The sequence below is a fragment of the Dermacentor albipictus genome, chromosome 2, assembly GCF_038994185.2.
Source record: "Dermacentor albipictus isolate Rhodes 1998 colony chromosome 2, USDA_Dalb.pri_finalv2, whole genome shotgun sequence".
In the NCBI taxonomy this organism is placed as follows: domain Eukaryota; kingdom Metazoa; phylum Arthropoda; class Arachnida; order Ixodida; family Ixodidae; genus Dermacentor; species Dermacentor albipictus.
Window position 1 is genome coordinate 45,043,933 of NC_091822.1, and position 25,501 is coordinate 45,069,433.

Sequence of the window (25,501 nt, forward strand, 5' to 3'; positions counted from 1 at the left end):
TGGATCATGTTTCTTCGTTAGGCTTTCGTTAATGCACGACGCGACACAGCGTAATGACAAAATATATTCTTGCTTATACGTACGTGCGATTACAACAATAAACACGCGTGGTATCAATTCTCAATATATATGTCCACTAAGCCACAACCACCGTTCTTGTTTCCCATTTTTTCAGATGTCTTGCGGTGGCTCATAGACACAAGAGAGTGAGTGAGACAGACAATATTAGTGGCCCATTTCTGAGCCCTTGTGTTCATTATAAAGGAAAATTCTCACGCTAAAATTGTTCGTGAGAGCAGACTAGAGTCAATCATGCTATATTATAAGTGAATACGCTGTACCGATTGCAAACAGATCTTCGGAACCATAAGCTTTCTAATTTGGGCCCCGATTATTGCAATTTCAACATTGTTTTTTCACTTCACGGTGTTTTTTAGATAATATATGGAAGCCGTTATGGAACATTGCAATGGGACCTGTTCTTTTATGAATGAGCAAATTGATTTCAATGCCTCCTGTCCGACGAGGCTCATGAACATTAGGTAGGTGCTCAGCCAATCGAGATCGAAATAGTGCATTGTCCACCGCGGTCATTTTGTGTAAGCAATCCGATAATACTTCCACTGGGCACTAACAACCAACGACGGTCGGAGTGACCTCGCGCACAATGCTGCAGCGTCGATGATTCTGCCATGGCTGCAAAGTTATTGCACCTGCTACGCAGTGCGCTCTTCCTTCACTTTAGCACGGCTTGCAGCTGCAAGTGCTCTTTTCGAGAGTCCTGGCTTCTTCAAACAAATGCGCCGAAGTACATTCACCCGGAGCAAGACACCTCGGCGAGCACTTGCCTGCCTTGCGTGGTCTACTTTCAAAATGGACGTCCTGCGGACCACCCGCGCATTGTTTAATACCGCGTGATGGTTGGTTGCTTCTTGCCGTTGGCGGAGAACATGTCAGCTTTGTCAGGTGTTGCAGACTCCTCGAGCGGCAATCGCAGGTCTCTATATAAAATTTCACGAGCACCGGGAGATTGTTCTCAGTAGCAGGCGCTTGTCCCAAACTGTACTGAGGAGCCAACACCCGCAACTGCAGTTTCTGATTATTTACTTAGAGGAATGTATATGCAGGTAGAGACATGTATTGTTTTTTTTTTCCTCTGAGAGGGCATACGAACCCTTGAGTGCCGTGTGCGGGGTAGGGAACATGAGTAATGCTTCGCAGCTGGCCTTTGTTTCATTCGCATGCTGCTTCTTGTCCAGCATAGCGCTTGTTTGTGTGCGCACGGAAACTAACGGTGCCGAGCTGAAAAATATAACTATTGGTGTTGTTGCTAGGCGGTTATCACGCTTCTAATATCAAAGTCGATATCTTTGCGCTCTCCCTCTGCAACAGCCTTGTGTTTTCCCACGACCAGCCTCACCTGCGCAACAGCGACAGCGCGGCCCTTTGTGCGATGTTCGAGATAGAAGGCGAATCGCTTGCCAAGAGCACCGGCAGGCCGAGCGAATCTGGAGGACGCGACTATATATTTTTACACCGGGGGAGCTGGGCAGCACCGCGCTCTTTGTCTCGAATCCGAGCCTGCCATGCTCCCGTTCCTTCTCAATGCCTCCGGCGGTGCGGACTGCTTAGACGCCGCCGGCGCACAGTTCAAACAGCTGCCCGTGTCGGTCGGGTGAAGTTCACTGCGCGAGGAGTGTCTTTGTGCGGTCGAGGACAGGCGGCGTCATTCTCTGCTGAACAGAGGTCGGGTGTGGAGGTTTTTTTACGCGGTAGCCGCTAAGATCCCTTTGGTTTGTCACAAGCCTGCTAGCATTCGTGAGCAATCTCGCCGATTCTATGATTTAGAGCATGTATGATTATCCTGTATCGTGGACGCAATGAGCACTAATTCAGTATATTGCCAGGCGGAAATTTGATATTTCTCAATGTACTAGTTATTTATATTTATATCGCACATAGTTATGCACAATGTTCGTTTTCCCTCTGAGGTCAACGAATTGCTCAAAGCAATGTCGTGCCAAGCATATATATATATATATATATATATATATATATATATATATATATATATATATATATATATCCAAATTTACACAATAATAATAATCAGTCGATCAAACATATTTATTATCCTGATAATATATGGAAATGGACCGGAACTAAAAATCACGAACGTAGCTTGATATTTTCGCACAGTGCTAAAGTTGCAGTAATCCCACAGTGCCAAATTAACATGCAGTCTACATATAGTTTATTGATGATTACACGCGTTATTAACTAATGACTAACGTCCAGCTCCTATTCATCTTATCCTTCATCTTAACGTTCCATCTCGTGCCGGTGCAGCTACCCTGAGTCACGAAAGCACCCCGTCCACAGCACCGGTTCACATTGGAGACACAAGAGAATGCTCTTGGAATGGCTCAATGAGGATCCATTGTTGTGCGAGCGTAAAATTTGCATGTGAGGCGTCCACATTGGTGTAGAAAGTATATGTACCCGTTAAAATATTGTCGTATTTAACAGTTACGCAGCCCAAATTAAGATTCCGTAGCGCAGTTTGAGATAGTCATTAACCCAACGTCTGCTACACTTCAGTCCTTTCACAATCACGCCATTGAAATTTATATAGAATGATTATTCCTACTGCCGCAGTCTTACACTACTATACCCTAAAGATAACTTGTCCAACTTCGCTATTTATGTGCACATTTATAATTATCATCCTGCATTGATCTCCACCTGAAGTTCTAAGCACCAATTTGTCGCACCAACGTATACGCAAACTCATTCGCACCAAAGGCTGCTCCTTTGTGCAACCACCTCTCCGCATCGATTGCCAGCGATCGAGACAGTGCTCCAGTTAAAACCGCGATCACAAGTTGTGCGAAAATACGTATAGACTGCATAAGATTATTATAAGCGTGTATAACCACTCTTCTGTATAAAACCCACAATGCGCTAAGAGCAAATAAATAAATTTAGGCTTAAGAAGACAACATTATGAAGAACAAACCCTGGTTTCTATCCAACAATTCGTTTAGCATGCTTTGGGAGACAGTTACTGTTAACACTACGTTGCACTACGCGTTATGAGTGGCGCCCTCTCTACTAGCGAGCCTTACTTGCACGCGGGAGTCATCCGATACATCGAGCGTCACTTAATCAAGGACCAGTTCGGAGCCCCGCGCAGCGTCTGCCGATAAGAGGCGCGGCGTTTCAAAAGACAGCGTCAAAAAAAAAACTGTCTCGAGGAAATAATGCGAAAACGGTACCCATACCACCGCAAAACCGTGCAGTTCCCCACGCTACCGTCGCTACCGGTGGCACCATAGCACCCATACCACCGTACAGTTTTTGCCCCTGTGTCCGAACTGTCAAGGGCCCCACGATGCCTCATCAAACGAATGTCCTAGAGTTAAGCGAGAACTCTCCATCTTGAAGAAAATGGTGAGGGACCGGTCGACTCATCGTGAAGCAGCTGCTGACGTCAGGCGACGTCGTTCTCGTCGCAGACGCTCAACAAGGAATTCTGCTCTCCGCACAAAGAATACGCGTGCCGCACAGCCTCTTGCTGTTGAATCTGCTCCAACCTCAGTGCAGAATGTTTCCAAACCGTGTATAGATAACGGAGCATCTCAAAAGAATGCCGTGGATGAGGAATGGCCACCACTGCCAAGGATAAGCCCTGTGGAAAAACCCCAACAAGGAAAGCCACCACAATGATCCACCCCTCACCCAGATGAGCTGACAGAGCATTACCGCCGAATTGTTACAATGCTCAAGTCTTTGATAAATGCGATTCGCACGCTTGTGGGCAACTCGAATACGCCAACAGCTCGAAGCGCAGTGCAAGTGTTGGATGCCCTGAGCCCACTGCTTGCAAATCTTGCATAAGCACAATGGCTCTTCCACTGCCTTCATACCGTGATGAAGTGCGTAGCGCGACGATTTTCCAGTGGAATGCCAGAGGACTTAAATCACGGATTTCATGTTTCCGCCAATACGTTTTCACGCACCGATTTCCTGTAGTGGTAATATGTGAACCGAAAGTGTCCAAAGCGCTAAGACTCTCTGGATACGAAGCCTTTATGGCATCGACGTGCGGGCAATCCAGCAAAGTAATTGTTTACATCCGTACAGAACTGACTTACATTCCCCACTCGGTGCAGCCTCATAATGGAAACCAATACGTGTGTCTCCGCATTACAAAGAATAAAGTGGCCTTCACCCTTATCGGCGCCTACATATCCCCATATAGTCGGTTCGACGGCGACCGATTGCGAGACATCCTGACGGCGACTACTGGACTCTGGATTATCACGGGAGACTTTAATGCTCATCACTTGGCATGGGGAAGCTCCAGAATAGATTCCAGGGGCCGGAAACTTGTGGAATTTGCTTCCGACTATGAACTTAGCATTATGAACGATGGCAGTCCGACGTACTTGCGTGGTTCGAACTACAGCAGTTGCTTAGACTTGACCTTGGTGTCACGGCACCTTGGTCAAAAATGTTCGATGGTTCTCTGACATCGCGACTCATGGTAGTGACCATATTCCCACCTACTTAAGTATCACTGGATTTGGAAGCTTCTCCTCTTGTACTTCCCGACAAGTATATATAAGGTGGTCAACGTATAAGACAAAGGTGGAAGCGGCATGCAGAGAAGGATTTACCGGCACCATTGAGAACCTTATTACAAGTGTACTAGAATCGTCTAAGTACACATTTAAATCCGCTAAAGAACGTACGGATGTTGACAGGCAACTTGAGCGACTTCGAACGATTCGCAGAAGAGCCGAGAGGCGATACAGGCGCATGAAGTCAATTCATGACCTTTGAGTCGCTCGACGTATACAGAAGAAAATACAACGTCATATGGACAGGCTGGAGGAACAACGGTGGAAGACGTTCTGCGTATCACTTGAACCCCCGCAAGCCACTGTCTATCATATGGAGGACGGTGCGCGGCCTTGGCTCGTCTCCACAGCAACGACACCCATTCTCCTCCCTAGCCCTCTATCAAGGCCGCTCACAGGTCGATATAGCCGAAGACTTATGTGTGAAGATTGCGGGCAGTGTGGTCACCATCAGTAGCGAAATTCTGGGTGAGGTTCCTGCGACACGCTTCCCAGTATTGAATGTGTCCTTCTCACTTGAGGAATTAGACGCTGCTCTGGCCACATGCAGAAGCTCATCGTCGCCAGGACCAGACGGCATCACCTACGCTGCTTTATGCCACCTAGGTGAAGATGGCCGAATCAGACTTCTGGAATGTTATAACCAGTCATGGAATGATGGCGTCGTTCCTGAGCGGTGGAAGTCTAGCCGTTTGATACCACTCCTGAAGCCCGGAAAGTTGCCACTTGACCTAGCGTCCTACCGACCCATTGCGCTGTCCAGCTGTGTTGGGAAGGTCATGGAAAGGACGATTCTCACCCGCCTAGAATGGTATCTTGAGCGCCACAACGTATACCCCGATGCCATGGCTGATTTTAGAAGAGGCCGTTCCTCTATTGACAACGTCATCGACATAGTCACGTCTGTACAACAAGACAAACACCACAAGCGTATATCGGTTGCACTATTCCTCGACGTGAAAAGCGCCTATGACAATGTAACGCATGAAGCCATCCTTGATGCCCTGGAAAATAAAGGAATTGGTGGACGCATGTTTTTGGTGGATTCGGAGCTATCTATTCAAAAGATAGTGCAGATGGCCGAACTACTGACCATTACACTTACCGTGGCGTCCCTCAGGGTGGGGTTCTTAGCCCCACTTTGTTCAACCTTGCAATCCTTGGCCTTGCCGACGTTCTACCGCATACAGTAAACCTTTCAATATATGCTGACGACATATGCATATGGGCCTCGGCAGTCACACGTCTCCAGGTGCGTGCACGGCTCCAAAAAGCAGTGACCCTAACATCATCGTACCTGCGTGCTCAAGGCCTAAGCATTTTCGACCGAGAAGTGCGCCTTAGTCGCCTTTACCCACAAGCCCATGACCTGGTACCCCATTTCTATTGACCACCAACCAATTTCCTACGCAAAAACTCACCGATTCCTCGGCGTTATTATAGACAGAGACCTTTCATGGAGCCCCCCACATCTCATACTTGAAGAAGAGGCTTACTTCTATCTCCCATATACTAAGGTTTCTTTCCGGTAAAACCTGGGGCACATCCGTGGCATCTATGCTTCAACTATACAGGACGCTCTTCCTAGGATACTTGCGATACAGCACACCAGTGCTGTCCAATGCTAACAAAACTAACATCCATGCCCTACAGAGCATTCAAGGCCAAGCCCTTCGAACATGTCTGGGGCTACCTCGACATGCTTCAACCGTGGCAACAATTGCCACCGCGAGAGACAATCCAATAAGGACCTATATAGATATCGACACACTCCGGGCGCATTTTTCGCCATATATCCAGAGTCCCTGACCACCATCTCGCTCACTTGCCTGAGAAAAGACCCAAGGCAGCGTTCTCTAGATGAATTGCGGCTAACCGGCACTCTTTGTCTTTGAGGCACTCACCCGCAACAAGAACACCATCCCCTATGTGGTGCTTGAAGAAGCCTCCTGTGTACCTTGCTGTTCCAGGAATAGTGAAGAAAGCTAGCCTGACCACCGCCTGCTCTCAAGCAGATCACATTGGAACTTCTGCATTGTTCATACGCCAACCGAATTCATGTTTGCACGGATGGTTCCGTCTCGGAAAATTCTACGGGCGCCGTTGTTCTACCATCTCAATCGGTCGTCATCATGTTCCAGACTTCACACGTAACGACATCTACAGGTTCTGAACTCGCCGCTCTTCGCGCTGCTGTCGAATACATTGAAAAAGAACCGCCCAACAAATGGGCAATATTTTGTGACTCGAAAGCAGCCCTCCAGAGCTTGCGAAGTTTATGACGTGGCAATTATGAACAGCTGGTTTCACAAATCAACAAAACCTGCCATTGCGCATCTGAAAGAGGACATGATATCATACTTCGGTGGCTGCCGGGACATTGTGGCATCGTTCGTAATCACCTCACCGATGACGCTGCCCGACGTGCCCAGGCTGGCTCAACGACACTCCTTATACCTTTATAAAGAGTCGACGCTGTAAGGGAGCTTCGCAGTCTTGCTTGAGCAATCACGTTAGGTTGCTGGCATACACCACAGAATTCTAAGTGTCGTTTTACACAGCCTCGACCCATCACTGAAACTTACATTACCAGCGAACCTTCCAGGACGTGACGCAACACTGCTGTGTCGGCTGTAGGCAGGAGTAGCATTCACCAACTCCCACAGCTACCGTATTGGAATGGCGGATTCACCAATGTGCGCTAAGTGCAAGTGTGAAGAGACCATCAGTCACCTTCTGTGCCACTGTTCTCGCTTCGATAATCAACGTGAGACTCTCCAGTGTGCCTTAAATAGACTGGATGACAGGTCATTTACGGAAGCGAAGATCTTGGGAGCCTGGCCTCACAGTTCATTGGCCCAGAAAGCCGTTCGAGCGCTTTTTCGCTACCTGAAGGCAACAGACTTGAGTGCCCGACTATAGACATCGTACACTTAAGTTCTCTCTCTTCCTCTTTCATTCCCCATTCCCCTCCCCACGTGTAGGGTAGCAAACTGGACTCAGTCTGGTTAACCTCCCTGCCTTTTCCGTCTTCCCTTCTCTCTCTCTCTTGCCCCTGTGTTAGACCGCCCTATTTTTTGGCATGGGCCCACGAAAACAGTTAAACAGTGACAAGGAAATTGCGATTAGCTCATAAAGCAGGGTTCTAAATGCTTTCAAGTTTCACAACTTCGCCTGTAGTATATCTTGCACCTCAGGTCAATTATATACAGAGCCCAAAAGAAGTGCTGCTGGGATAGTTCGGAACTCATCATGTAAAATAGATAAGAGCGGAAAAAGGGCAACGGCCTAAACACAAACACAGAAAAAGACCCCACCCGTCGACACAGGCTCCGACTACTAAGTGTTTTACTTATCGAAAGTACACACACATTTAGGCAAAGTCACAAATGCGCACTCAGCATCAAAGCCACGCGTGTCCAAATCGTGCAGACACATTCGTTATTAGACGCTTGAATAAAAAAAACAAAATTTCAGCAGGAAACAGAGGTTAGGACGGTTCACCGATCCGTTCCGTATAATAGGCTTCTATGGAATAGGATTTATTTTATTCAATTACCCTAAAGCCCCGATGGGTGCTTTGCATATGGGGGAAATGATAAGAAAACTAACATACATCGTAACTCATAGAAATTTAGTACATGACGGCAAAAACAAAAAGAAAAGAAAGAAAAAAAAGGAAGAGAAAGCGCGACACAGCACAAATATTCTAGTACATACTACAGCTAGCAAAACTGCTAGCAAATACACAACGGTGCTAACATCGCAATACCGATTCCTCTACACGTTAGTGTATAGGAGCGAGAATTCCGATGGCCAAAAAACCTGTAATAGAGCCTGCAGTTTCCAGGTACTTGGCACTACGTTCACTGCACCGAAGAAGATATCTGCGATTTAAAACTACAGGAAACAAAAATAAAAGAGTAACATGACACAAGTGAACTGAATCCTAAAGTGACGGAAGTAGGAAACAAAATGAGTAATGTTCATAAGAATGTGCTCTTTACGTGGCTCACAAATGTATCATATTGGTAAGACATGCAACAACATAACGTCATACGAGCCGTTCTTCTTGCGCTTCTCTCGAGAAATTGCATTTCCCGAAATCGAGGCTCACACCTCAGGATTCAACATGCGCCACCAAGTGCACGAGCAATGTCCTCTTTTTTTGTTAATTTTTTCCGCACGCTTCCAAATCGGTCATTTGCACATCGTTCAGTCTGCCCGATCTACACTTTTTAGCATCACACTGAGGTAGTGTAAACGGCTCCCGGGGAGCACCTTACGAAGGGCGTCTCATGCATTATCCGGCACCCGTATGTTCTGTCATTGAAGATGCACGGACATATTCTCCTAAAGTTTTCCGGCGTCGAAAGAAAAAAACGACAGCACTCCTTGTCTTCCCGCCAACTTCTTCATATTGTGGGAGTTCTTGTGGATATGAGGCACCATTTGTGGATTATTACTTGAAGACTGTGTTGCAGCTGTCTCCCATGGTGTCTCCCGTTTAAAATTTCGCAGAAGTGTATTGGTATATGCCGTAATCAACGAAGAAAGGAAGCCTCCAGCCAATAATCTCCTCACATAATATTCTCAGTAATATCACAATAACAATTCAAAGGCACCATTTGTTGATTAATCCTTGAAGACTGTGTTGCAGCTGTCTCCCATGGTGTCTCCCGTTTAAGCTTTTGCAGAAGTGCATCAGAATATGCCGTAATCAACGAAGGGAAGCCTGGAGCCAATAATCTGCTCACATAATATTCTCAATAATATCACTATAACAATTCAAAGCAGATCGTGGGCAAGTACGAAGTTTGGTTGGATTTTTTTTTTTTCAACGAAGGGAGAACTTGGGACATTATGCCTGCGCTTTTTCAATGGCAGAAAGGACGGGCACCAGGAAAAGCATTGAGACTGCCTTCGTAAGGGATTCCACGGGTCTTGTTTACTCGATCTGTATGTGATGCTGGAAAGTGTACAGTGCTCAGCGATTGAAATGCGATACTCAAACAGCATGGCGGCCAGCACTTTTTTGAGGCACCGTTGGACGCTGAGGACATTGAGCTGATGCACTTTTGTGTCACATGAAAAGCGGTAGTCCTTTCAATTAATCGTGACGCAACTGGGCTCCATCAGCGATCACCCAGCGCTCACCGGTGGCGCCAGAATCACCGACCGCCATACTGCCTGAGTATCGCATTTCAATCGCTCAGCAATGTACATGGGGCAGACCGAACGAGGTGCAAATGACCGATTCAGGTGCATGCGCAAGAAAGTTGAGAAAAAGAAATAGGACGAGCTCGAGCACTTGGTGCCGGTAGTTGCATCATACGGATGCGAGCTAAGTCTGAGCCATGATTCTTTGAAAAACAAATTCTTGGCATAAACAGAAGCAGAACGCTTATTGAGGCAATAGAACGCTTTTTCATAGAAAAGAATAAGCCGAATGTGCCAGTGAACCGTCCTTATATGTTTCCAGCAGAAGTTTATTTTCGTTCATTCAAAGCGATAACAACGTTTGTGTCTATACAATTTGGATATGGCTGGCTTTGATGTGAATTGCGGATGCATGACTTTGCTGAAATTTGTGTACTTTCTATCCATACAACAGCAGTCATCGGCTGCGCCTGTCGGGTCTTCTTGGACTTATTTCGAGGGTGAGTGTGAGCCTGGGTACGTGTAAGCCGGTGTGTTGTTTGCGCTCTAATTTGTTTTACCAATATATACAGAGGCATTTCGCCCGGCGAAAACATTCAGAAAGCTCTTCAGCCGCTGGGCTGGCTTGTATCGTGCAGACTACGCATGCGTCGCACGTATCGGCCTGAACTGACTGACAGCACGAAGATTACGGCAACACGTGCCTGTGAATGCCGACGACTATATATACCCTGTGTGTTTCCGGAATAAACGCTCTTTTCATTCTTGGATCCCGTCCGTACGATACATGGTGTCAGAAGTGGTGCCGCTGGATGAACGTAACCATTCAGAGCAATGGAGCTAGTCAAGCCACCGGAGCATCTGCAACTTTCCGGCTCATCCGACAACATCGCGAGGCATTGGAACCTGTTCATCCAGAAGTTCTAACTGTTCCTACAAGCGACGGCATCTACGAAAGAGCCAAGGTCAGAAGCTGTCAAGGCTGCGCTGCTGCTGAGTGTTGCTGGCGACGATGCACTTGAGGTGTTTAACAACTTCACCTTTCTTGAGGCGGAACGCAAGGATGATTACATGACGGTCGTGCGGAAGTTTAAGGAGTACTGGGAAGAACAGCAAAACGAAGTCTATGAGAGGTACATTTTCCGGTCAAGAACCCAGGACGAAGCGGAGCCCTTTGAGCATTTACAGTGCGACTTGCGAAAGCTGTCCCGAAGCTGCAACTTCACTGAATTAACGGAGTCAATGATCCGCGACCAGGTTGTATTCGGTGTACATAACCCCAAGTTGCGGGAGAAGCTCCTCAAAGTAAAAGACCTGACGCTAGCCAAGACAGAACAAATCTGCAAGGCTGCTGAACTGTCTAGCTAGCAGAACGAGGCATGGGCTCAGGCGGAAAAACAGGTCGCGTCAGTAAAGAAGCGTCCGTTTAAATGCATGAAATGCAACCGCTCGCACGAACGTAGTAGGTGTCCCGCGTTCGGCAAGACGTGTTTTGTATGTGGTGGCACCAATCATTTTGCAGCGTGTTGCAAGAAAGGGTCTACAGTAAGCGAAATGGTCAACGTGCAGAACACTTTCGACATCCTTGATGTAAAAACTTGCAAGGTGAGAAGCTCGACGGACTGGATCGTAAACGCTAAAGTGGCCGGCCAGGATGCCTTCTTGAAAGTAGACAGGCTCCCAAGCTAACTTGCTGCCTTACTCGGTCTATCGGAAGTGCAAAGGGATGCAAAGTTTGAAGCCGAGCAGTTCCATTCTGCGGTCTTATAGCGGTGACGCTATCAGTCACTACGACTACGACTATGTGCTTGAATTTGTACCAGGGAAGCAACTGCTGCTGGCCGACATGCTCTCAAGGTCGACGCCCAGCAACCACCCAGCGGACACGAGTGGCTTGACAGAAGAAATAGAGGTTCACGAAGTTGGTGCAGTCTCGGACCTGGTAAGCAGAAAAACCCTTGACCGCTTAGTTGCCGCAACTGCAAGTGACCCGGAGTTACAAAAAGTGATGCGCTATATCAGCGGCAGCGACAATCTTGATGGCTGCATGAAACCTTTTGCTACTGAGCTGTCACTAATAGAGGGAGTGGTGCTAAAAGGAACCAAAGTACTGGTTCCAAAGTCGATGAGGAACGAAATACTTCAACGTATACACGAAGGGCATTTGGGCATAAACAAATGCAAAGCACGAGCCCGACGATTGGTGTTTTGGCCCGGAATTAATGCAGATATCGAAACGATGTTCAAAAGTTGCGCCGTCTGCCGAAAGCATGCATACAGGCAACCAAGCGAGCCTTTTATGCTCAGACCAACGCCAGGCCACGCTTGGTACAGAGTCGGCGTTGATATCTTTCAGCATGGGGGAAGCTCGTACTTGTGCGTGTTCGATGCGCAGTCAAACTGCCCGGAAGTGGAAAAACTGGGCGACACCACGTCGAGCACGATCATTGCCAAATTGAGCTGCATTTTTGCGCGATATGGAATCCCAGTCGAAGTATGCAGTGACAACGGCCGCCAGTTCGCGTCTCACGAGTTTGCCACCTTTCGGTCCAGGTACAATTTCAAGCACGTGACATCTAGTCCTGGATTTCCACAGTCCAATGGACTAGCGGAGAAAGGCGTCCAGATAGTAAAACGGATCATGAAAAAAACAAAAGAAAATCACGACGACTTCTGGCTGGGCCTGCTCAGCTACCGATCTACACCACTAGAGCACGGTCGTTCCCCGGGTGAGCTGTTGCAAGGCAGGAGACTACGAACCAGGCTTCCAGACTTCCGCTCGCAACCTAAAAATTTTTTGTCTAAGCATAGACAACTTGGCGCACAGAGGAAGGACCTACCAGTACTCCAAAAAGGGGATGTGGTGAGGATCCGAGATAAAGCATGGACCCGCAAAGCGCAGGTCATGGGACCGGCTGCGCCTAGGTCCTATCGCATTGTTACTGAAGGTGACCAAGTACTTCGTCGGAATCGCAGACACCTCATTACAACGCGTGAGCCATTCCGACACGATGACCTCGACAGCGATGAGCCGGAAAGCGAGGACGAGCTGCAGGTAACATCGCCAACTGGAGTGCCCGCAAACCCGACTCAACTTACAACACCGATCCCAAGACGGTCTAGGCGGATAACTCCTCAGCCAAGACGGCTTCAGTACGACCACAATTTCAATCAAGTGCATTGTGTACCTCGGCTCTATCCAACTATTAAACAGAGAAAGATGTATCGTGCAGACTACGCATGCGTCGCACGTATCGGTCTGAACTGACAGCACGAAGATTACGGCAACACGTGCCTGTGAATGCCGACGACTATATATACCCTGTGTGTTTCCGGAATAAACGTTCTTTTCATTCTTGGATCCCGTCCATACGATACAGGCTTAGCGGATATGGTGTCGGGCTGCTAAGCACGAGGTCGGGAGATCGAACCCCGGCCGACGCTGCTGCATTTCGATGCGGGCGAAGTGCACAAACACCCGTGTGCCGCGAATCTGGGGCACACTAAGGATCCCCTCGTGGTCGAAATTAGCCTAGAATCCCCCGCAATGGCATGATTAATAATCGAATCGCGGCTTTGGCATGCAATACCTCCGAATTTAATTCAACTGCAAAAGCTCAACATCATTCACATGTTCGTCCCACTTCGCCATCTCGCTCTCTTGTGAAACAAGGGAGGACTGGAATGATCTGCCAGAATATTTGGACAACTCAGAAGCCGGTAATTTCAAGACTGTAATTAAAAAAAAACGTTCCATCATACACTAAACCCATTCCTCGCGTATAACTCTATTTAGAGGCATCTGAATCAGTAATATAAGAATAAGTATAATGTACGCCCATTGCTATGGCTAACTGGCTGCTAGACTGACCTTGTGCTGCCTGCACAGAGAGTTCTAATAGAATATACAAAATGATCAACATCTGAGAACTGTTAAGCAATAATATGGCGTTGAAGTGTATTATACAAAAGTGTAAATAATGAAATGCTGTTAATACTAAGTGACTCCAGCGGAGCTTTCAGCCGGCAGTCCACCGCCAACGCCGGTTCACCATTTTTACTCGAACTATCGAAAATGGTCCATCAAATCCCAAATGAGGGAATAAGAATAATGGTTCAGTGGATACGATTACACATTGGTGCCTCAGGAAAAGAGGCTGCCAATTCTGTGGCAACGTCAGTGCGCAACCTTGTATTCAGTGGTAATAACGTATGCAGATATGACGACGCTGGACCGCTTATACGCCGCCAGCTGCAGCGAGTATACCATAATAAACGTGTAGCCATGGGATCGCACCGCTCACAAATCTTTGACCAGTTTTTTAACTCGCCGCAATAGGTTTTATTCTCCACGCTACGTAACGTGCACAATCGCTAACACCACGCATCGCCTTCCTCGAAAAGGAGGTACACCGAGCCCTTATTACCTGGCTTGTGGGCACTAGATGGGCACTTCTCTAGGAATCATAGCACTTAATGCTTCCATTTGCCATTTTAGTTAGGGTCATAGCCGCTTTTTCCGACACAGTAGTGCATTACTGATAATTTTTCAATTCGTAAGACGTTTCTAAGATGTTTGGACCTTGGTACAGCCTGTACAGTCTGTTCGTGTTGCAAGTAGTTTTCTCTCCTGTATTCAGGTTGACTGTAATGCTGCTACGAAGGCACTTCGGGCGCTTTCAAGCTATTTGAAAGTGCTTTTCAATCCAAATTCAAAGAATTAACCTCCCATAAAAAAACGCAAGGACGTGAATAAGCGCACACTTTAATTATTCGTATTTTTTGCACGCCATCACTTTTAACATGCCCGCCGAACTCGTCCAAGAAAAAGTACGTACTCTGCATAGAGTTGCGCAAGATGTCGATCATCCACAGCTTGCGTTTCACACGCAGGCGTGAAAAATCCCAGCAGGCATCTATGACAATGAGAAGGCCAGGCAAAAAAGCAAAAACGAGGAAGAAGCAGCGTAGGATGTCCCAGCGACGTGTTCGCATGCGCGAGATCGATACCGTAGTTTGTATTGCCTCTCCGACGCCGTCTCTCGCACTCCTGCTGTCAGAAGGCGCTCTTGAGAGTTGGGCGCACATGCGCTCACGCTAGCGGCTTTTTTCTTTCGCCAGTACCGGTCTCGTCCGGTACTCCCTGCGAGACGCTGCGCTCGGAGACAGCAGCGAAAGAATTCGCATTAGCGCCGTCCCTTATTAGCACGTTCAGCCGACAGCGCCTATGCGGGCGAAAGCCGTAGTCTTGCACTACGAAACAAAAGCAACGCAAGCACGCTTACGGCTTCTCGTATATATAATATATCCTGCAAACTTTATCATGTCTCTTTGGGCCTTGCCTCCACCAGATAAGTTCTCAGATAATGCATTAGCGCATGTCTCCCTCATTGCTTTTTTTCCCGCAGTAAGTACGTTGACGAGCAAAGGAGAACTTGCGCTAGAACCTAACCTTGATTTCACTTCCACTACATCAGCTTCGTTTCTCGTCATAGACAAGTTCCACGACCGACGTGTAGTGATCGCGTCAGAGTTGATGCAGTTTCTATTTGTGCCTTATTGAGCATAGGGTTCCTCTATGAGTATATCATAATTGTACTCAACTGAACCTACGTCTTTTTAGGTTCTTGTGCCCACCATGGTTGCTTAGTGGCTATGGTGATCCGCTGGTAAGCAAGAGGCCGCAGTATCGAATTCCGGCCATGGTGGCCAATCATTTCGATGTTAGTGAAATGCGAAAACACCCGTGTACTTAGATTTAGGTGCACGTTAAAGAACCCCAGGTGACTGGAATTTCCGGAGTCACCCACTACGGCGTGCCTCATAATTAGAGAGTGGTTTGGGCACGTAATAATTTAGTTTTTTAGGTTCTCGTTTAATTTTTCCAGATAGTCAAAGCACATAGTATTATAAGTGGTGTTAACTGCAATATACTGACTTAAACTTGCTGCTTGTGCTAATATCAATACCAACATTTTCAAGCATGCTCCGTAAATAAAAACGTCATTACAAAACAGTTGATTTCAGCAAATTTATTGTTGCGGTCAATGTGTTTCCTTACATTAGTGTCATCTATGAAAAGAAAAGCAGGCCCTTTGCAGTGCACAGGTTACAGTGACACCCAATTGTATACCAAACAGGAGATTTCGGGCAGTGATGCTGCTGTATAATAAAGAGAGGAAAGCTTGGTGAACTCGCACATTAAGTTTCAGTTCGCACCTACAGCATGCAACCTTAATGTCTCTATAAAAAACGCAAACCTATGCAGTGATATCAGCAATGAACAAGAATGTATTGAGGATATACAAAAACTCTCCTACTGGGTGTACTTGATCTTGCAGAAAGTAAAACACATCGAGAATAAACAGATGTATCATTAAAACTGTAAAACATGAGTAGCATTTACAATTCAGTACAGGTTGTACAACACAAACGATAAGAAATTTACAGCCTCCCGCATTTTTAGCTATACGGAGCGAGAACACTGTAATATTCGCGTGCGTCGTCCTGAAGGGAACATCGTATTAGACAACCCATGCACACGAGAGTGCTTAGTGCGCCTTAGAGTACCTCTGCCGGTCTCGCTGATCGTCGCCGCTTTGGGGCCCTAAAATGACGCTTGATGGGCGCTCGCGTGATGTAGCTAAATATGCGGGGGGCTGTGCAATTAAATATACTGAAAACAAAGCCAAACGAAATAAAAGAAGAAGAACACATAGAAAGCAGAATGATGGAGAAGACTTAATTCACACATAATATTGAACGGATTACGAAGAGCACGCCGCAAATGAACTGAAAGAAATTTGGTTACAATATACGGGAAGAGTGCCCACATTAGGCGCCCATTCTATTACTACTACATAAATAGGCAAATCCGAAATCCAAAAAAATAAAGAGACATTGTTAATGTGTTTCTTACATTCTGAAGAAGGTGTTATATTTATTAGAGACTAGTTTCTCATGTAAGAAACGTGGTCCAGTAATAAATTCTGGGTAGTCAAAGCAAATAGACAAATAAGTGTGAGTGGCAAGGAGGCAGTGCGTGATAAGCGACAGCTTCCGTTAATATATATATATATATATATATATATATATATATATATATATATATATATATATATATATATATATATATATATATGATCAAACATAATGGGAATCGAGGGGCCCGTTTTCTTTTTTCTCGTATGTCTGAACCACATAAAGCCAACAGATATTGACAACGAGGAATGCATAAGGAGAAATATTATTAATGTGAAATGACAAAAAAATAAATAATTGAAAATGGACGAAACACCAGCTGGCTGCAGGTGGGATACGAACCCACGTGTTAGCATTACGCGAGCGATGCTTTGACCAAGCAGGACACACCAGCACTGATTTCGCGTCCATGTTACTGGATATGTGTGTGTAGTTGAGTCAACGCCGGGGTGCTCTGCGTGTGTGTGTATATATATATATATATATATATATATATATATATATATATATATATATATATATATATATATATATATATATGTGTGTGTGTGTGTGTGTGTGTGTGTGTGTGTGTGTGTGTGTACTAACACGTATGCTTATTCCTTTTCCAGGGACTGCACTTTGATCGCACTAAGGTAATGTTATTGCTCACTGTAAGACGCGCCGGCATTATTTGGAACCGGCTGGAATGCTACCGCCGATCCTACCTGTTATGTGTGTTCTCGCCGAGCCTTGTGTAATCAGATTGTACGCACGACACGACGTGTGAAGTGCCCTCTGGAAGGCATGCAGCCACCAGTGATTACGCTGGAACCTTCGACGAGTCCTGTATACAAGCTGTGACGTGCTTGATCAGCACAGCAGATTTCTGCGATCACCGCCATCGTGCTTCGAGTGTCGCCTGTTTCAGTGGGCACAAGTTCGCCCTATAAAAAGTGAGTTTTGTGATGCACAGTTTTGCTACTGTGTTCTCCGGTGTCACTACAACGTGACAACACACACACATGTATATATATATACAGACGTTTAGGGGCTTTCGTGGGAGTGCGGAGTGCCGGTCAAACGGCTGAAGCGTAGATTAGGTCCCGTTACTTCTCTTGCGTATATTTTTTCCTGCTTCTAGGCGTGTGTGTGTGTGTGTGTGTGTGTGTGTGTGTGTGTTTGCGGAGGGGGGGGAGGTGGGTGGGTGGGTGGGTGGGTGGGTGGTTGTGTTTATACGCATCTGCATAGGCATCCATGCAGCATTATTTATGTATTCGATTCAAGCACTGTCGAAGTCAATTCGACGACAACCCAGACTGCCTGAAGGGTATGATAGAGTTTGTGCATGATTCTGAATGCTCACGCTGCTACAAGATGGCGGGGAACTCGGCACTATTTCAGAATGTGAGAGGGTAAAACGATCCTCGGACAAAGGTACGAACACAAGGGTCGAGTGCCGAAGACTTTTGCTCGTCGCTGTCCCGCAACATGCCGTAACATGGGAAGCTTTCGTTTTCGACTACCATTCAGCGCTCAAACAGCAAACACCTACAAAACACGAGTTGCCAGTTAGAAAAAAAGATAATTGCTTGAATCTGTCCTTCCTCGCAGTCCGTCTTTGGTGCGCGTTGTTTCACCGTTAGCAAATACGATATCACCCAGATTTGCGTTTTTCATTAAGGGTGGCTACACTGTTATGGGCTTCGACTTGAGAAACCCGTGTGCGCGGACTAGTGAGTCATTTGTGACCATGTTGGCGGCAGGTATACATAGACAGTAGTGTTTCGGATGTGTGTGCGGCATTCTGATTACCGACAGGTCCTGCAGGTGATGTTGACGTCCGCGGTAGCCGCGTTTTCGAGAGCTGCAGCATGCGATAACGTTCGTGTAGCTTGCGTTGTGTGGCAGTTGAAGAACCAGAGGTGGTGGAAATTAATCCGAATGTCTCTCCATTTGTCTCTGAGCCGCTCTTATATATCTTGCTTTTGAGACTGGCGCGAGCCTCTCCTCGGCAAGTCGACTACACACGGCGCATTGCTCAAACATCATAGGTTCAATTCGAGCAGTAAAAGTACTTTCAAACAACGACATCAACAAGAACAAAAAAAAAAGATATGTAACAGAAAAAAGTATCCCACTCTTCTTCAGCGCCAATATTATGAGGGCCCATTTGGTCATTGCCCAGACCGAAAGACAGACAATAAACTTTATTTGATCCTGAGGAGCTTCAACGGGGGCCCCTATCGGGGACCCGCGGACGTCGCTGGCCGCGTCCAAGTCGGGGCAGGAATACCGTGATGTTCCGCCCTTTCTTGGGCCCTCTGAATTGCCTCTAGTTGTGTCTGGAGCGATGGGCTCTGGAGTGCGTCTTGCCAGTCGGTTTCGCTGGATAGAGGGTCGTTAGGTAACGCGGGGCATTGCCAGAGCATGTGCGCTAAGGAACAATAAATCTCATTACAGTCCGGACAGCCTGAGTCGACGTCTGTGATTGCCCAGAATTCAAGGTTTTCCGGAAACGTTTGCGATTCTGCGCTCAACCAACGAGCGGACGCAGCACAGAAGTCTGATATGAGACTCTCCGAACGCGTTTGATTCTAGCGCACGACAGTAACGCGTCGCGTAGGGTGCAGTCGTACTCTGTCAGCAATGCCACAGTGAGGGCAATCATTTGTAAGCTAGGCGAGCGCAAGGCCCAGGTTCGAGTGACGGTAGGGGCGGCAACATTCCGCTGGAGGTGCGCAATTATAGAGATTTGCATGTGCGGCACGTTGGTGTACGATAAAGGACCACAGGCAGTCGCAATAACATATGCGTCTCTAAAACCGTCTGCTTAGCCTGAGGCCTTTACAACCATCGGCTAACACGCATCAGGATAAATTACGTTGCGGCAGTTGCGTCGTGCGAAATTGACGCGCCGACGCCGATCGACGGCAGGGCCGCATGTGCGCTCATAATGCTTTCCATGTCACAGCTGGGATACCGCACTAAAACATCACAGCGACAACGACTACGAGGGTAACTCGCCTCATGTGTAGCAGTAGGACTTCAGAATAGCTTCATCATGCGCAGGAATCATGATGCGCTCTCTTGCATCCACGTGGACGTAGAAGCGTGTCATATAAAAAAAGTTCCAAGAAGATGTTTAAACAAATTTAACAAAACGGAATGTTACAGGTCCGCGACATGCACGTTCTTATGCCGGTTCAAGCTCTCTGTTGTGGCAGGAGACACTGGATACGTGTGAACGAAGGCAGGCTCCGTATATGGGCTTCATGTTTAGCTCGCTGTGTTCTAGCTCGCCGAGCACTGTGAGGAGGATCTGGGTTCGCTGAATGCTTTCCGTTGCCGCGCACTTGTAAGCATGACTGCCGGTATAACATTCACGTATTGCGCCATGCTGGAAAACAGGATGAAGGTTCACATTAAAAGAACGCATTGTATAGTCTTCTGCTGCATCTTTTTAATCAGTGCGAATCGTGTCGCAAGAAACCTTTGCAAAGCTTCATTTGCAACCGCTATGTCGGTAACCATCGCAACGCAGCTAGTATTTCTCTTGCCATCCAAACGAACACGTTGTCAAGTGGAGTGAACTGCAACAGTAATTATTTGTAAGCCGCCACTATTTCTTATTAATTGCGACGCCATCCAACTTGTCGAACGATAGCACTTAGTGGCCTAATTGCTTTAAAAACCCTCGAAGAAGTTCATGGCCATAAAGGCAAAGCTTAGACATGAAGACGCACTGTCCATCATTCCCACCATAGCCGAACAGCTATACTGTCGGTCCTGCGGAAATAGCTCCGGGTTCCTCCTCTCCGGTGTGCCCATAGCGAAACAGCATGAGTAACCACTATAACGAGACGTTAAGCCCTCGTTTAAATTATATCCCTGGTAGGATGATAGCCCACGAAATGAAATGGTAGTGTCAGGAAGTGAACAGAGACGATTGGCGTGCGCATGCTATCGCCGCACATAACCGACAACAGATACGTCGGTGATATCGCGGTTACAACGGCTAAAGCCTTGGGCTACTGAGCGACTCAATGGATCATCCGAGGGAAATGTTAAGTTGAGTTACATCGACTTATCTCCTGTCTAGTTGGCCATCATCGCATCGCTTTACTTCGTTTCTTTTTGCGCCAATATACGACTCTGTTCCGTAGAGTCGTGCCACTGAAAGACCCGCTGCCGTTCCTTAATTTGAATCACCCACGACAAAAGTGCGAAGTTGTCTTGATCTCCACGTAGCCTTCTGCCGCTTTCTGCAAATCAGCAGCCATTCGGTCAATTGGCACCGGCGGTGTTCCACGAACCACCTGGCTCGGCTCGCTCTGGCTAAAAACACTATACGCCTCCCACTTGCCTCCTCCCCCCGCTTCTCCCATCTCGGTGTCAGCAGTGCGGCCGCTCTCCTTTTCTGCCCTTGGCTCGTGCACACGTCGTCTCCGGCTCCCTGGTTGCCGGCAGCGGTAGCCGCCCGAATTGCCAAGGTCACATGATACTCTAGTTCACCACAGGTTTCATCACTTGGGCTTTCCGTTTCTTCGTCATTTTCTCGCTTGCGGACCTTCTTCTGTCGTTACCACCAACGAATTTATTACTACCGGAGGCAAACGTTTCATCTAACTTGACTTAGTATTTCCTCCTAGAGTCGCTTTAAATGGTGTTAGCATGAAGTGTCACGGTGACAATCGCAATGTTGTGCCCACGGTAGCGTTAGTGGTTCGTGTCATTCGAATGGACATGCCTCAACGCCTATAAAGGAAAAAGAAAAAAAGCCGGGCCGAGACGACTCTCTTCAGTGTGCACCACCAAAAGGAACCAACCTCCTTTGTTGGAAAAGCGGAAAACTTCCAAGGGTCCTCTCTGCAAATTTTAATGTCGCGTTCTGATATGTTACGACGGTTGCTGCGCGCCTGACGGCAGTATTATAGTGTCCGAGCCCAATTCCACGTTGACATTATTCTGACAGCCTCCTGTTCTGCCACCTTTGCCTGCTTCTAACAGCGCAGGGTACCAATCGAAAATTTCTTGACTCTATCTTACCTTCTTGCACTATTTTTGTGTTTGCCTAGTCCACAGAAACGTCCTTTTTATTTATTATAGTGTTGGTGCAACAGAATACGTAGGGCTCAAATCAGTTGCGATTTAGTGCTTTATTTTTCCAAAGAGAATAATACTAGACTATATAGAACATAGAAAAGTTCACATTTACATTAACTAGCTTTAATGTACAAAGTTCTCTGAACGCTTTAGAAGCTCGGTAGGGATTTTATATAATGTCAAGAATTCACAGGGCTTAAGTTTATCTAAGCTAGCGGAGCGCTGCGACTGCGTGACCTGGGACGCGACCACGTCGGAGCCAATCCAAGCGCATGGAGTGGCACTGAATTATTCTCTTCTTCATAGCATTGCTTGGAAGTGTGAGCAAGAAGACGCGTCGAGTAGCCTCACTCATGCAGAGTGACATTTCCGGCATTTGTGGTATTTTGCTACAATGCTACACTGCTTTGTGGCCTATGGGACATAAGTAGTTTGGCTTCTGCAATGTGGAAGAACTGGACCTGTCACACAACAGGAAGGAGGAGGAGTGACGTGAGATTGCTGCACACGCAGAGCTCGAATATGAGTCTGAGTACCTCGCCTAGAGAGATTTCCAGTCCCTGACATAATAGGGGAAGCAACTAACTATTTCTTGGCGCACAATATAAGGATGCAGGTTGTACAGATTCTTGCTTGGAGGCTGAAAACGTTTATGGTTGAGTTTTCTACAGAAACGAGGTTACCTCTTTCAAGTGGACAGTTTAGAGTGCACTAAGGGAATAATCCCGATTGGATATAGCTGCTACCATCACAACATGAAGAAAAAATTACGCATTTTAATTTTTACCTCAGCTTCACATAGTGTTTGTATTCTGCGTTAGTTTGCCTTAGTATTCCTTACTGTTCCTTAGTGCTCCGAAGCATGACTGCAAAAAAAAAAAAGAAAGCTTGTGAACCACATTGCGGCGGCGCAACTGAGCGTGCTTAGCCTCAAAGCACGCTGACGTCAGGTACAGTAATGAGCGTGCAAATATTCAAACACGTTCCAGTTCATTTTTCCTCGTGCCACTTTGTGTTGCCACTTTGTTGCGGGCTTCGCCGACGGGCGCACTGACCTCGTGTCTGTGGAGTCGGGCGTGGCCCTCGACGGCGGCGACCTGGACCGCGACATGTCGTCGTCGTCGTCGTCGTCGGTCCGTAGGCCTCCACCGAGCGGTCCTCGTTCGTCCTCTTCGCTGAGGCCGTGTTCCAGTATGAGGGGAAACACGGAGGCCCGGCTGCTGGGCTTCGTCGCCGGCTCCAGCATCAGCAGGGAACGGCGCGTCGAGGGCGCCGACGAAGGCATCGCCGCGCACAGCACGGCGGCGCCCGCGCCACCGATGCCGCAGCTGCCGGCTCCGGTCAGGCTGCTGCTGCCCGTGCGCAGCAGCATGCACTTCTCGGACGCCCTCCGGGGCAGCGCCCGACGCGCGTTGGTCACCACCACCGAGGAGGAGCCCAGGCCGTCGGGGGCCGAGAAGCGGCGGATGAGCTTCGGTCGGCCGGGCGTCCCGCCGTTGGCAGCGGACACACGCCTGGCGACCTCGCGGCATACCTGCACCACGGGGGTGCGGTGCAATTGTTGAAAATGACAATTTGCTCGAATGTTGAAACTTCAAAAAGAGACTGAGACTAAAGACATTTGCCTGGCAGAGGTCGGTGCTCCGCATTGTTCACTCATTACCCCGCATAATGGCATTAAGGTATTTTAAAAAAATAAGGAGGAAGAAGAGAAAGCACTCTGTGCATAAAGAAATACTCCTGCGCATGCCTTGTAATGTGTTAGTATCTACTCCGCGACGAGACAAAATCACTTTTTTTTTACTGTGTTGTGCTCCTATCTGCTCCTTAACAAGAAGGCGGCCAGCAGAAATTTGGATCCGTACTCTCGCCGCTCACGACAGTGCATTCTTTTATTGTTTGAATAGCTTTAATTCCTTCGGAGCGCCCCCTATTTCCACCTCAACGTACATCCCGAGCCCTGTAAGCAAGAGCGACGCGCTTCCACCGAGCTGCTCTGGTCGTTCTGTCTTCTTTCGCTTTTCGACAGAGAAGAGTAGCCAGCCAGGCTCAGACTGTTTCGCCTCTGCGCCTTTCCGCAATCACTGTTCACTCTGCAGTAAGGGCGATGGTACAAATTTCTGCTCGATGCAGCACTGAACTCAAGACTGCGCCTCAAGTATGCTGTTGTGTCAACAACATTCCTTGGTAGAACCCCGGTTATTGCCGTCATCATACTCCGCCCCCTCGCATCTCTTTTTGGTCTTTCCCCGGGTCAGATTAACAGGTTAGAGCGCATAGGATTGGGTCGACCTTTCTGCCTTTATGTATATAGAATGACTCCTCTGTCCTATCCTCGCTTTCTTTCACGTTGGTGAACGTGCATACCTGTTGCCGGTAGACGTGCCTCCGGATCAGGTCCTTGAACGTCTGCCGCAGCGCCCGGCTGCGCACGCCGTACACGTACGCGTGCGCGCACGGACTCCAGCACAGCAGCACCGTAGTGGCCGAGCCGAGCAGCGGTGGAGTGCGGCTGCCGGTCGAAGCCTCCCACAGGAGAAGAGCGAAGTGCGGCGCCGTCAGCAGTGCCAGCGAGGCCACCAGCTGGGCTGTCGCCAGCAGGGCGCTGCGGCCCCGGAATCGGGCCAGGTACCACGGGTTGCGCTGGTGCGTCACCGTCGCCTGCGCCCGAAGGGTCACCTGCGCAGCGTTGAACCGTTGCAAACGTGATATCAGGGGGCGCCAAATAAACTTTTCAGCCACCTTAGCACGCAGCGGAAGCGAACTTTCTCTCGTACAAGCGTTCCGGAGTAAGTGAAAGCAACGACTTTATACAAGTCATGCGAGAGACATCTGATGCCCAAAGGGTCCTATAGTTGTGTACTTAAAACAGTTTCGCGATCTCGCGTGTTTACGCATCATCAAGTCAACAGCGCCTCCAGACACCATCAGCATCGTTAAATATGAACTCACCATTGGCCTCCCTAGCGCACAGTGAGGTCATGTGGACAATAATGAGCTCAAAGACACTAAGGATCTTCAGCTCTGCGGTGAACTCTTTCTGTTTTTTTTAAGGTCATTGAATGTCACCGTTTTCTTTTATTTCCGTATCGCAAATTCATTCTTGTCTACTTATTCGAACACCTGCTAGAGGGCATGTGGCATCTCTGCATCACGTTCTGACTAACAAGATAACGGAAATCATGTGTTTTTTTTTATTTCTGACAGAGCACTAATTCTACCACACGTGGTATGTAAATACGCCCACAATATATGCCCGGCAATCATGTTATGAAAGGCACTTCTTGTAGCGCCGAACTACTTTTTTTCCGAGCAACTCCCTGAAAGATTGAATTGTTTTACTTAAAGCAGAATATTAAGTTTGATAACTCACAAGGTACACCGGAGACGAAGCACTAACATGCTATGACCGAGAAAACACCTTACCTCTTATGTAACCGCCAAAATATATTTTCTTTATAGCCAGTTTCTTATAGCACATGCAACAATTGTGATTGTATCCTACATCACGTCAGCAAGCGGTATCGGGAATGAGGCTAAGTAGTTAGTGAGGCATTAGATGAGCAAGTGTTGGCTTACTCGGTCGTTAGTAACTGATGACTCGTATTACGGCTGCACACGAAACTCAC

The 25,501-nt window shown here is 47.6% G+C and overlaps 1 protein-coding gene across 2 annotated transcripts in view; it reads right to left on the reverse strand.

Moving 5' to 3' along the window:
- LOC135917369 (N-arachidonyl glycine receptor-like) overlaps positions 1-25,501 on the reverse strand; it is a 298,674-nt gene that overhangs the window by 128,586 nt on the left and 144,587 nt on the right. The window contains exons 2-4 of one of the 2 annotated variants that reach the window (XM_070533584.1): positions 24,240-24,551; positions 22,928-23,406; positions 17,953-19,154 (exon numbers count right to left, since the gene is read on the reverse strand). In XM_070533584.1, coding sequence (XP_070389685.1) covers positions 19,010-19,154; positions 22,928-23,406; positions 24,240-24,551 — 936 coding nt within the window. In that variant the 3' untranslated portion in view covers positions 17,953-19,009. Of the gene's footprint in view, positions 1-17,952; positions 19,155-22,927; positions 23,407-24,239; positions 24,552-25,501 lie in introns of those variants that run through there. The other variant, XM_070533585.1, reaches the window with a different exon arrangement.